General features: G+C 43.5%; 1 protein-coding gene across 5 annotated transcripts in view; it reads left to right on the forward strand.

The window, feature by feature from the left end:
• The window catches only part of PARD3B (par-3 family cell polarity regulator beta), a 1,515,381-nt gene that overhangs the window by 441,355 nt on the left and 1,059,549 nt on the right, over positions 1–14,477 (forward strand). For all 5 annotated transcript variants that reach the window (XM_056536585.1, XM_056536586.1, XM_056536589.1 and 2 more), the window contains one exon: positions 9,460–9,548. In XM_056536585.1, coding sequence (XP_056392560.1) covers positions 9,460–9,548 — 89 coding nt within the window. The remainder of the gene's footprint in view (positions 1–9,459; positions 9,549–14,477) is intronic.

Consider the following 14,477-nt stretch of genomic DNA (forward strand, 5'->3'; position numbering starts at 1 on the left):
AGACACAGCCACTGGTTACTGGTCTGGACTACTTTGAAAGAAATGGTAGGCTGAAGTCACTGCACCGAGGAGTGGAGCAGGAGGACAGCAAAGGGGAATCCCGGGAACTGGGCTGCTGTGGGCAGTAACTACCATCAGCTTAGTTGTTTCACTTCCCCAGCAGACTGAGCCATAGCAATAGGTCCCCAGACCAGAGGAGCCCAAAGTGGGAAAGTTTTGGGGCCTACAGCTATATTTGGGGGCACAGAGGGGGCCTAACAACTTTATGGGGATGCAAAGCGGGTACTTTGGACAATATTCTGTTGGGAAATGTTGGGTTCTGGAATTTGTGTGAATGTTGCCTTTACATGTTCCACCTACCTAAACATTGTTGCAGTCTAAGTACAGTGTATGCTTCATGCAGCTGTATTCCCTTTCAGCAGGATAAGGGGGGAGATTTATGAAAATTGATGCAGAGGAAAAGCTGATCCATTGTCCATAGCAACCAGTCTGATTGTTTCTTTAATTTTTAAGAGACCTACGGTATTTAAAAATTAAGGAAGCAATCTGGTTGCTATGGGCAACTGGCCAGCTTTTCCTCTCCAGAGGTTTTGATCAATCTTCCCTAATAATTCCTGCAGTGCCACAGTGTAGATAGGTGGTTTAATAAACAGGACAGAGAGTATATAGAGGACCCTTATTGCAGCTTACAGAACATAAAAGATGTAATGCTAGTGCCAGTTACCGCACAAGGGAAATCTACATAATATTAGGAAGTAATGATGTTATAGCTGGGATTTATGTTTAGGTTGGAATATTGACATAAAAGGCTGTTGCTATCTTGTCACATTAGTTGAATGCTTTTAATAATAAAAAATTGTGAATGCTAAATAAATATTATGCCTGCATTCAAAGGAAGTCTAATACTACGTATCTGATTCATTGGTTTTGTCCCTGTGCCGTCTGGATAAACTTTCATTTGTGGACATCTCCGAAGTAACCTCTTAAAACTGGATGTCTTTTATGGATTTGGTAGTGTTTACATTAGTGTCATGAGGGTCTGAGTAAAGTACATTAAAGCTAATTCATCTCCTGCTGTCTGTTGCCTGTTTTTGGGATAACCCCTCCACAATAAGACAAAATAGATTAAACAGAAAATACTTGCTTTATTGGCAGATATATTCTGTTCCTTTTCGTTTATTGCTTGCCACCACAGATTAGCAAAGCCTTTCATTTAAGAGAAATAAATGATTAGGATTATTATTCACTCAAAGTAAAAGTGCACAGTGTTAATGCAGGTAATACATATTTGTATTAGGCAATCTAAAAATAGGTGCCTATAAATATGTATATAAATGTATATATTTTATTATTGAAAGGTTTACTCCACTTAAACTTGGGTTAACTCGGGATATAGTAAACAAATAGTTCTATGTGACAAACTTTTATTCATTTAAATACTAAGGATAATACATATATCTCCACAGCAAAGTCTGCAACAGAGCATTTGTTGCAGATGTATTGCATGTTTTTACTTTAAACTCAATAATGGCAAATCTACTATAGAAACCAATATGATGTGCAGCATAATTTCCAGTTTACAGAAAAAGAAACTGCAGTATTAAGGTTTTACAGAGTTTTTACAAATCTCATCCACATACATACAGAATTTTGCTGTATGTTTTGCCAGTGCAAATCTCCAAATATATGTCAAGCAACATTTAGAGTAATTGTGGTGAGGGTGTGATGAGGGCAGATGGAATTACCCTAGGGGCAGATGGCATTGACCCCTTGTGTTTGTGACAACAGGGTGTGTTTTATCCTCTACACCACCAGAAGGAATAACGCTGGATCCTGGGCAAGGCACGGGGAAAATAATGACTCAGATACCAAGTTACGGAACAACGACAGCTTTACAGAGTCAGACAGGTGTAACAGTCTGTACAGCTTGGCTAGGCCCAAAGAGGTGAACAGTGACTTCAGACACCAGAGGGCTTGCTGGGACTTATAGTGGACTTGGACAATTTGATGCACGGCCACGCTGACTTTATACAGATTGACTTTGAGTTACTTGACTGAGACTGACTATACCCCGTTTGTAGCTTACCAGGTTTTGGCCTTGAAGGCCGTTCCACAGTTTACGGTTAAGACAGACTATGAATACCCAAGGGTTTGCACCCATCTGGAGTAGAAGATATGGGCCGCTGTCTTGGCTGTGAGATGTTTGACAGGTACAATGACAACCCACTTGGAATAATGATCCACCATGGTGAGAACATAGATATACCCGGACCAGGTAGGAGACAATTTCACATGGTCTAGAGCGACCAACATGCGGGGTCTGTCACTCTGGATGGAATGGAGGGGTGATCTTGCGTCCTTGCACACATTCTTGGTGACATTACTGACAGAACATTCACTGCACCATTTCTCAATCTCGCTCTGCATTCCTATCCAATAGAATCTTCGCCTGACAGTGGCTTCGATCTTGTGGACTCCAAAGTGTCCCGACTGGTCATGGTATGCGTTGAGGACCATCACCACATCTTTTTGGGGAATCACAATCTGATGAAGTCGCTCTCCAGAGACTGGATCCAAAGAATTTCAGTACAACAGTCCTTTGTGCACAAACAGTCGTTTTCTCTGCCGCCACAGACATTTCAACTCGTAATCACACTGTGCCCGGCATATACAGGTTTGTACCTTTTTCGCCAGAAGGTAGTCTAACAGATCCCCCATAATTCAACTTTCATCTTGGAGAGTCTTCCAGGTGTATAGGTCTTCTTTAACCCTTTCGGACCTAGGTTAATCGTCCATGAGGGCAATCACAACATTCTGGTTCACAAACCGTTGATAAAATGGGGGCATATCCACGTCTTCCCACATGTCCTCAACAGGTGGTTTTCACCAGGGGTCATCCGAGACCTTACATAAGCATTGACGTTTGACTTGCCGCTTCTGTACTTCATGGTGAAGCTGTAATTAGCTAATCTTGAAGCCCATCGCTGTCCAATGGCACCCAACTTGGCAGTGTTCAGGTGGGCTAACGGGTTGTTATTTGTGTAGACAGTAAATGGCGTGGCAACCAAATAATCCTTGCATTTTTCTGTCATGGCACATACCAGGGCGAGAAGCTCCAATTTAAATGAGCTGTACTTGGCATCATTCTTCTCTTCTCCTCGCAGGTTACGACTGGCATAGGCAATCACTCTCTCTTGTCCTTCCTGGACTTGGGACAGAACAGCTCCTAGACATTCAAAACTGGCATAAGTGGCTGACTGTAGTCTGGATATGCCAAGATGGGTGGTTCTGTCAGCAGACGCCTAAGAGCTCGTAATATTGTTGTCTCTTGCTCTTCGGCCCATTCAATAGGTAGTCTTCCACTGTAACTCTCCTTAGCTTAGGCATACCCCATAGAAGTGCTGTGAGGGGTTCTGCAATTTGGGTGAAGTGTGGGATGAAGTGGCGGTAGTAGCTGGCAAATCCCAGGAAGCTCTTGACATATTTCACTGTGCATGGGGTAGGCCAGTTCTTGACAGTATCCACCTTTTTTTAGGATTTGGCTGGATTCCCTCGGCGCTGACAACTTGTCCCAAGTAATGGACTTTTGAGGTTTGAATAAGTGACACTTTGATGGTTTGATCTTCAATCCATGCTTGATCAAGACCTGAAAGACGTTTGGCAGATGACTGAGGTCAGGGGCGGATCCAGAGTGGAGTCTCGGGAGGGGCACTATTAGAGTATTTTGTGTTGGCAGACAGAAAATAAGATGTTGCTTACGGAACTTACACTATTATTAAATGTATCATACAGTCCTAACATTGTTTAAGAATCTTAGGCCATGTTCACATGTCAGAATAATTATCAAATATACCAATTGCCACAGAATGGGAAAGTGCTAAAGAAGTTTTTACCATTTAAAACTACAGCTTCCAGTATGACCTAAGTAGTGGTAAGGGGATGCTGGGAGTTGTTGTTTCACCCATCATTACTGCAGAACTTACAAGTGACTCCAGCTCTGATAGGACACACACAGGAGGATACAGAATGATATCAGTGACTACAGGTGACGTCTTCTCTATAGTCTTTCCTTATCTAATTCAGATGTAGATACCACCGGGACTTGTTTCAGCTAAATGTTCTCTCTGCAGAACTTGATGCCCAGACGTCTCCTCACTATGTCAGCGGATTCTGATCCTCTATATGAAAACAATAATTATTATAATACATACCTTCTGAATATAATTCTGACACACTGTACCTCCTGAATATACAACACACTGTACCCTCTGAATATAATACCGCCACAAACCGTACCCTCTGAATATAATACTATCACACACCATACCCTCTGAATATAATACTACCACACACTGCGCCATCTAAATATAATACTACCACACACTGTGCCCTCTGAATATAACACTAACACATACTGTGCCCTCTAAATTTAATACTAACAAACACTGCACTCTCTGAATATAATACTACCACACACTGCACTCTCTGAATATAATACTACCACACTGTGCCCTCTAAATTTAATACTACCACACTGCACTCTCTGAATAGAATACTACCACACTGCACTCTCTGAATAGAATACTACCACACACTGCACTCTCTGAATATAATACTACCACACACTGTGCCCTCTAAATTTAATACTACCACACACTGCACTCTCTGAATAGAATACTACCACACACTGTACCCTCTGTATATAATACTACCACACACTGCACTCTCTGAATATACTACCACACACTGTACCCTCTGTATATAATACTACCACACACTGCACTCTGAATATAATACCACCACACACTGTACCCTCTAAATTTAATACTACCACACACTGCACTCTCTGAATATAACTTGCTGTGCAGTGCACCCTCTGAATAAAATACCCAAATGTATTGTGGCCCATAAAAAAATGTACCACCCCAGAAATTCCTCATAATCTACAATATACTTCTGAAATGCAGAACACTCTGTGCCTTCACATATAGTAATAATGCCCCATCTTGTGCCCCTACATATAATAATTATGACCCGTCCTGTTCCCCCCACATAATAATGCCCTGTGCCCCTAACATATGTTGCCCCCTGTGCTGTGCCCTTCACATATAATTCCCCGTTCTTTGCCCCTCACATATAATGCCCCCATCACGCGTCCCTCACATATAATGCCCCCTGTGCTGTGCCCCTCACATATAATGCCCCCGGTGCTGTGCCCCTCACATATAATGTCCCCTGTGCTGTTCCCCTCACATATAATGCCCCCTGTGCTGTGCCCCTCACATATAATGCCCCCCATGCTGTGCCCCTCACATATAATGCTCCTGTCATATGCCCCACACATATAATGCCCCCTGTGCTGTGCCCTTCACATATAATGCCCCCGTTCTTTGCCCCTCACATATAATGCCCCCATCATGCACCCCTCCCATATAATGCCCCGTGCTGTGCCCTTCACATATAATGCCCCCGTTCTTTGCCCCTCACATATAATGCCCTTATCATGCGCCCCTCACATATAATGCCCCCTGTCCTGTCCAGTCAGGGGGCATTATATGTGAGGGGCACAGCACAGGGGGCATTATATGTTTGGGGCACATGACAGAAGCATTATATGTGAGGGGCACAGGACAGGGGGCATTATATGTGAGGGGCGCATGATGGCGCATTATATATGAGGGGCACAGGATGGGGGCATTATATATGAGTGGTGCATGATGGGGGCATTATTTGTGAGGGGAACAGCACAGGGGGCATTATATGTGTGGGGCACAGCACAGGGGGCATTATATGTGATGGGCACAGAACAAGGGGCATTATATGTGTGGGGCACAGCACGGGCATTATATGTGAGGGGAACAACACAGGGGGCATTATATGTGTGGGGCACAGCACAGGGGGCATTATATGTGTGGGGCACAGCACAGGGGGCATTATATGTGTGGGGCACAGCACAGGGGGCATTATGTGTGGGGCACAGCACAGGGGGCATTATATGATATAATGCCCCCTGTGCTGTGCCCCACACATATAATGCCCCCTGTGCTGTGCCCCTCACATATAATGCCCCCTGTGCTGTGCCCACACACATAAATTATATGTGTGGGGGCACAGCACAGGGGGCATTATATGTGTGGGGCACAGCACAGGGGGTATTATATGTATGGGGCACAGCACAGGGGGCAATATATCATGTAATGCCCCCTGTGCTTTGCCCCCCACACATATAATTTATATGTGTGGGCACAGCACAGGGGGCATTATATGTGAGGGGCACAGCACAGGCCCCCCCCTGTCATGTGCTCTTAACAGATAGTGCCCCCAGTGCTTTGCCCTGCAGCACCTCACATTAAAAATTCGGCTCCACCATTCTAGGGGGCGGGGGACAGCAATCTCGGGGGGGGGGGGGGGGGGCAATTGCCCCGTTGCCCCCCCCCCCCCCTGGATCCGCCACTGACTGAGGTGTGCCTGGTAAGGCTTAAACTACATGATGACATCGTCCAGGTACAAAAAGACACTTTGGAAATTCAAATGACCCATGCATCTTTCCATCAGACACTGGAACGTAGCAGGGGCATTACATAGCCCGAATGACATGCTTTTAAACTCTAACAACCCCATGGTTGTCACGAAGGCGGTCTCTCCTGATCCTCCATGGTCATGTGCACTTGCCAGTATCTGCTGGTCAAATCCAATGTGGAGAAGTAAGCAGCAGACCTGAGGGCCGTAAGCAACTCCTCGATCCTTGGCAAAGGATAAGCGTCCTTATGTGTGACATTGTTCAACTTCCTGTAGTCGACACAGAAGCGGATGGTTCCGTCTTTCTTTTTGACCAGGACAAGTGGTGCCACCCAGGGACTCTGACTTTCTTGTATTACATCCGCCTGATTCATGTCGGTCAGAATCTTTTTGACAGTCTGGTACATGCCTGGCACGACCCGGCGGTGTCTCTCCTTGATAGGCGGGCTGTCACTTGTGAGAATCCAATGTTGGATCATTGACGTTTTCCCAAAGTCGGTGGGTGCTTGCTGAAAGCTTCATGATATATTTTAGTGACATTGATGATTCCATTGACCTGGTCTCTTGGAGTAGTGTCATCGCCACCCTGGAGCTATGCCCACCAAGGCTCTGGGGGTTTAACACCAGATCCATCAGAAACTTGAGTTGTACGCTGTCGGGCCACCAGACGTTCTGTCACAATGTCCTTCAGCTCTAGGAGGTACAACTGAGCCACTGGAGTGTATTTGGGTAGGACAGTAGCAGAATCAGACAGGTTTACTGACCACACCGGGACCCTCCCATTGGTGACAGTGACGAGACTTCTCGCAGCTCAGACAAGAGGATGATCTTCTAACTGCATAGGTTCCAGCAGGGCCTGATAGTCCCTGTTCTTGATTGGGGGACGTCCTCGACACTAGATGATGGTTGGGTTGTAAGGTCACTGACCTGATATTTTGAACTCGTACTCTGCAGATTTCACCTTGCTTGTTGGCAAACTTCTGCTCCGCCTGTAGAACTTTCAAGTGGTGTTGCACAGCCCGCTGGTCTGAAGTGGACATATGGGGAAGAGAGGCATTCAAAGCATCTAATATCTCAGTAAAAATGTTTTCATAATGTTCATCCCCAATATAAACTCAGCAGACCCCTTATCTGTCACATTAGTTACAATCACTCCCTGCCCGATAAGAACATGCTTTCCCAACTGAAGAGTATCCATGTCTGGGGACTGGTTGCCCATTACCTGCAACTACCCTGAAATTAACATCATCAGGCTCACATAATAAACTATCATCCCAATGTTGATAGAAAACACGTTTAGATATGGTAGACACTTGTGACCCTGTAGCTATGAACCCTTTTAGAGGTACACCTACTACAATGACTTTTACAAAGGGGCAGGAGGCGACATAAAGTGAGAGTCCTGATTTAGGTCGTTCAGGGGGTTGGACCTGAAGACTGTTTTCCTGAGGTCCGATCCTCGACCTCAGGATGAATCTGTTTAAATCCCAGCACTGCATTTTCCAATGGCCGGGCCTGTTGCAGTAGGTGCAGAAAGGTCTCTGAGTCCCCGAATATCTATTGGGTGGAGGATTATGGTAATTGGGACAGCGGGGGGGGGGGGGGGGGGGCAGGGGCAGGTTTCCTGTCTAACACTATGTAGATCTAAGGCTGCAGTGACTGGCAAAGTGGCCTGCACTGGGGCGGGGACAGGGGACTGTGATGCTATAGGCCAGGCTACCTACCCTAGTGGCTCTTGAACAGGTGTGAGGGGAGTACAAGCTGCCTCTAACTCAGTCCCGGACTTAATCACTTGGATAGCCAGTCTTTTAAAAGCAGGAAATGATGTGGGGGTTTTGTACCGCTAACATTCTCAACTGGGCCTTGTCCCACTTTTTATGGGCTCTATCCGTGAACCTGTCCATTAACACCTTGTTGCCTTGTTCAGGAGTTATACAATCTAATTTTTGGAGAGTCTCTAGGGCATTCTGTAGGGCTACAGCATACGCTCTCAAGGTCTCACCTGGCTTTTGTCACCTCTCATACAGCCGGAGACGTACCTCTGATGGAGAATGTGACTCAAATACCTTGTACGGTCCTTCAAAGATCTGCTCCACCGTAGCGTTCTCAGACACTGGCCAGGTGTGGACTTCCTCTAGTGCCGGTTCCTTGAGTTGTCCTGTTGGCAGTTGCACCTGTTGGTTAGGAGGGAAAGAGTAAAAGACAAACTCTGGATCCTCTCTTTGAAATCCCTCAGGTTAAGGGGTCTTCATTTTAGGTAGGGAGGACAGGGTTGCCCATGAATACCGTTCCCGGAACAACGACAGCTTTACTGAGTCAGACAGGTGTAACAGTCTATACAGTTTGGCTAGGCCCAAAGAGGTGACCAGGGACTTCAGAGGCCACAGGGCTTGCTGGGACCTATAGTGGACTTTGACAATTTTATGCACGGCCATGCTCACTTGATGCAGATTAACTTGGACTGACTTGACTGAGACTGACAATACCCCGTTTGTAGCTTACCAGGTTTTCACTTGGACCTGGGGGTAGGGGACACGTGGATCCATGGCTGCATGCTGACTTTGGCCTCATCTGGACTCCAGACACACTCTTACAGGACTTGACCTTACTTCAACTCAGCTAAGCAGGAAGAGAGAGCGAGCAGAGGCTCCACAGGTATAACACATTATATGTACAATACATTATACAACATAGTCACAGGCAGTGATATATACAAGTCGTAGGGGAGGGAGGGCCCAGGGGGGGGGGAGGTGTCACAGGATGGAGTATGCCGGATAGGGCAGTTAGTGTAAAAAATGAATTTGTGAAATAAACATCCTGCCATGCTAAATTTTAAAGAATACCTTCATTTTATCTTACTGGTAATGACCTAAACATTTGTGGCACATAAGCTGCATTACAAAACATGTTTAGTGATCTTACACCACTTGTATGTTTCAGGGGCGATCTGTAGTACTTACTGAAGACCAAAGAGATGTCACTTGGCAAGAAGAACACATGAGATTGCAGAAGTACAAATACATGCAAAGGTAATCATTTCAGATTTAACTTCTCACAATAATATTGTTGGGAGTGCTAAATTGTTTGAAACTTGAGAGGAAATTCCAATATTTATTTTCCTGTGTAATGTGGTAATATAATCTCAGATTGTGAAAACCTTGCAGTGCATTACCATATGGCCCTATTGAGCATAGAGTAAATAATGGATTTGTTTTAGGAATATACCTAAGTAAACCATATGGCTTTACTTACATGCATGTCAATGATGATTATGATGTTACTAACATTTGTAGATCCCAGGTGACCTGTTTAACACATTTGGTTTACAGTCACTATTAACTATTATTACAGTTTTTATATCTAGATAGCTGCTAAAAACAGAATACAATTGATAAAAGAATGCTAAAAAAAAATCAATTTAGTGTACACTGAGGAATTCTGAAGCAACTAGTGCATGCAGCCTTTTGAGTTGTGTAAACCAAATATGCTCTTGCAAGGCTTTGATTCTATGTAGAGTCTTTTCTTTGATAAGCACTTTTAACATTTCAGATGTTGCCCATAATGGAGAACAAACACCATATAGGGGGGAGATTTATCAAAACCTGTGTAGAGGAAGAGTGGTGCAGTTACCCATAGCAACAAATCAGATTGCTTCTCTCATTTTTCATGGGCCTCTTTAAAAATGAAAGAAGCTACACAGGTTTTGATAAATCTCTCCCATAGTGTTTTATGGTAAGGCCTTATGCCAAAAGCATAGCATGAAGTTCTTGTTTCCTAATGTAATATTTCTTTGGGGGCGAAACGTGTGCCTCTCTTTTAAGTGTATTTTTTACCATCATGACTTCCCAAGAGACTGGTGTCCCACTTTCTACCACTGCTTGAGCCTCTCACAGGCATGCACATGCTCAGTATCCATTTCTTAAAGGGGCACTCAGGCCCTAGACATCTTATACCCTATCCAAAGGATAGGGGATAAGATGTCTGATCGTGGGGGTCCCGCCCCCCTCATGATGTGACACCACACCCCTTCTATGCAAGCCTACTGGAGGGAGCGTGACAGCCACCACGCCCCCTCCCATAGGCTTGCATTGAGTTGTGGGGCATGATGTCACAAGGGGGCGGAGCCATGCTGTCACAATACTCTGACCCCTGTATCATGAGTCATCAGACACAAAGTAATCTTCGCTCTGTAAGGCTCATGACAAGTGGGTGCAGCAGGGAGATTGCGGGGGTTCCGCTGCTGTTTAGAGCGTCGAGTTCAGCACCAGAGCCTCGTGACATCATGGCTGCGCCCATGCACCGGATGTCTGGGGTTCCGCTACCGAGATCACAGGGGATCCCCAGTGGTGGGACCCCTGTGATCAGGCATCTATTGGATAGGGGATAAGATGTCCTTTGGATAGGGGATAAGATGTCTAGGGCCGGAGTACCACTTTAAGACACAGCACATGCCAAATCATCTCTATAGACAATTTGTAATCATCACAAGCTTTTAATGGCCTTACTTCATCACAGAGTTAGGCTACACTACGACTTCAGTTAAAACATATACATTTTATTAATATTATCTCCATTAAAAAAACACATATGAGGTAAAACAGTCACTGACTCCAAATGTAAACACAGGATAACACAAGATTAATGGCTGACGGTATTCAGCTCAATATGGCACTTCAGGAGACAATGCAAGAAAGGGTATGATATATATAAATACACAAGTCTCTATCAATTATATTATAAACAATCACTGGATCTGTCACTATAAATAATTAACTATATGCATCAAAGCACAATTGTAAGCTGAGTGCACTAGGAAAAGGTATCTAAATCAAATGATAGTAATATCAAATCACCACACCAACCCTATAGTTCACACCACAATAGTTAGAAATGTAAGCTGTCATAACCCAGTCCCATGCTACTGTATGGTACAAGCCATACTACTAGCATTGGATGATTGTAAGAAGTGTCTCACCCATTGTTGGTACTGCTCCTGCAAAGTTGTTTTACCTGGAAAAGGTTTCTTTCATACTTTTCGTATAGTCTATTATATTACTGAAATAAGTTGATCTGCCCCCTTAAATGTCTCTTCTCAAGATTTAACAAATTTAATTGATTTAACTTGTTTAGGTAAAACAACTTCATAAAGCAAGGGGGTAGCACATGTGTGGGGTTAATCCACCCCTTTTTTGTGATGTCATGGTCCCCCAAGGTTCAGCATTCCTCAAGTGTCTGGATTAGAGATGAACGAACTTACAGTAAATTTGATTTGTTACGAACTTCTCGGCTCGGCAGTTGATGATTTATACTGCATTTCAGGTGCTCCAATGGGCTGGAAAAGGTGGATAAAGTCCTAGGAAAGAGTCTCCTAGGAATGTATCCACCTTTTCTAGCCCACGGGAGCACCAGAAAGCTGAACTCATTTATGCCGGATAAATCATCAACTGCCGAGCCGAGAAGTTCGTGACGAATCGAATTTACTGTAAGTTCACTCATCTCTAGTCTGGATGACTGTTGTCTAAAGCCTTTCCCACTATCTGGCTTTAGACAACTGTTAATCACAGGGGCGACGGCATGTACAGCTGGACTACAAACATCATCAGGGGGCTGGCTTATCGGGGAAGGCAAAAAGAAGCCAAGCCCTCAGTGATCAGCTCTTGTCTCAAGCTAAACAGAATCCTGGGAAAAAAACCAGAGGAATGCTGAACCTGGAGGGACCATGATATCACAAAAAAGGAGTTGATCCAAGGTAGTAAAGAACCTAAGACACAATGAGGGTCCCCTGCCCTTTCAACAAGAAATTCTAAATATCAGCTACTACAGCCACAGAAAAAAAAACTATGATCATTCCTTTCTGTGTATTGTGTGAACACTTGGGCTGGCAGGCCCATTGCAATGGGGAAAGGCTATAAGCCATAAACTGCATAAAGAAATGTTTCTATAGGTAGAACACAGATTGGTATGATTAGAGCCTTATGCAGCACTATATACAGTAGTCATTTTTCTAAATCATCTTAATTTTTTTTAAGCATTTAAATGACTTAAAGGGGTACTCCGGTGGAAAACATTAAATTATTATTAATATTTTTTTAAATCAACTGGTGCCAGAAAGTTAAATAGATTTGTAAATGACTTCTATTTAAAAATTTTAATTATTTCAGTACTTATTAGCGGCTGTATACTACAGAGGAAATTCTATTCTTCTTGAATTTCTTTTTTGTCTTGTCCTCAGTTCTCTCTGCTGACACCTGATGCCTGTATCAGGAACTGTCCAGAGCAGGAGAAAATCCCCATAGCAAACCTATGCTGCTCTGGACAGTTCCTGACACGGACAGATGTGTCGGCAGAAAGCACTGTAGACAAAACAAAAAAGAAATTCAAAAAGAATAGAATTTCCTTTGTAGCATACAGCTGCTAATAAGTACTGAAAGGATTAATATTTCTAAATAGAAGTCATTTACAAATCTGTTTAACTTTCTGGCACCAGTTTAAAAAAAAAAATTAGTTTTCCACCGGAGTTTTCTAGTGGAGTACCTCTTTAACCCCTTGGGGACGGAGCCCATCATGACCCTAAGGACGGGAGCATTTTTTGCAAATCTGACCACTGTCACTTTAAGCATTGATAACTCTGGGATGCTTTTACTTATAAATTTGATTCCGAGATTTTTTCGTGACATATTCTACTTTATGTTAGTGGTAAATTTTTGTCGATACTTGCATCCTTTCTTTGTGAAAAATAAAAAAAAATTCATGAAAAATTTGAAAATTTTGCATTTTTCTAACTTTGAAGCTCTCTGCTTATAAGGAATATAGATATTCCAAATAAATTATATATTGATTCACATATACAATATGTCTACTTTATGTTTGCATCATAAATTTGGAAAACATAAGAGGGTTTCAAAGTTCAGCAGCAATTTTCCAATTTTTCGCAAAATTTTCAAAATCTGAATTTTTCAGGGACCAGTTCAGGTTTGAAGTGGATTTGAAGGGTCTTCTGGTTAGAAATACCCCATAAGTGACCCCATTATAAAAACTGCACCCCTCAAAGTATTCAAAATGACATTCAGTAAGTGTGTTAACCCTTTAGGTGTTTCACAGGAATAGCAGCAAAGTGAAGGAGGAAATTCAAAATCTTAATTTTTTACACTCGCATGTTCTTGTAGACCCAGTTTTTGAATTTTTACAAGGGGTAAAAGGAAAAAAATCCTCTCAAAATTTGTAACCCAATTTCTCTCGAGTAAGAAAATACCTCATATGTGTATGTCAAGTGTTCGGCGGGTGCACTAGAGGGCTCAGAAGCGAAGGAGCAACAATGGGATTTTAGAGAGTGAGTTTTTCTGAAATGGTTTTTGGGGGGCATGTCCTATTTAGGAAGCCCCTATGGTGCCAGGACAGCAAACCCCCCCCACATCGCACACTATTATGGAAACGACACCCCTCAAGGAACGTAACAAGGGGTACGGTCAGCCTTAACACCCCACAGGTGTTTGAAAACTTTTTGTTAAAGTCGGATGTATAAATGAAAAACCACTAAAATGCTGGTTTTTCCCCAAATTTAACTTTTTTACAAAGGATAATAGGAGAAAATGCCCCCCAAATTTTGTAACCCCATTTCTTCTGAGTATGGAAATACCCCATGTTTGGACGTCAAGTGCACTGCAAGCGAACTACAATGCTCAGAAGAGAAGGAGCGCCATTGAGCTTTTAGAGAGATCATTTGTTTGGAATGGAAGTCGGGGGCCATGTGCATTTACAAAGCCCCCCCGTGGTGCCAGAACAGTGGACTCCCCTACATGTGACCCCATTTTGGAAACTACACCCCTCACGGAATGTAATAAGGGGTACAGTAAGCATTTACAACCTACTGGCATTTGACAGATCTTTGGAACAGTGGGCTGTGCAAACAAAAAAATTACATTTTTCATTTTCACGGATCACTGTTCCAAAAATCTGTC

The sequence above is a fragment of the Hyla sarda genome, chromosome 8, assembly GCF_029499605.1.
Source record: "Hyla sarda isolate aHylSar1 chromosome 8, aHylSar1.hap1, whole genome shotgun sequence".
Lineage (NCBI taxonomy): Eukaryota > Metazoa > Chordata > Amphibia > Anura > Hylidae > Hyla > Hyla sarda.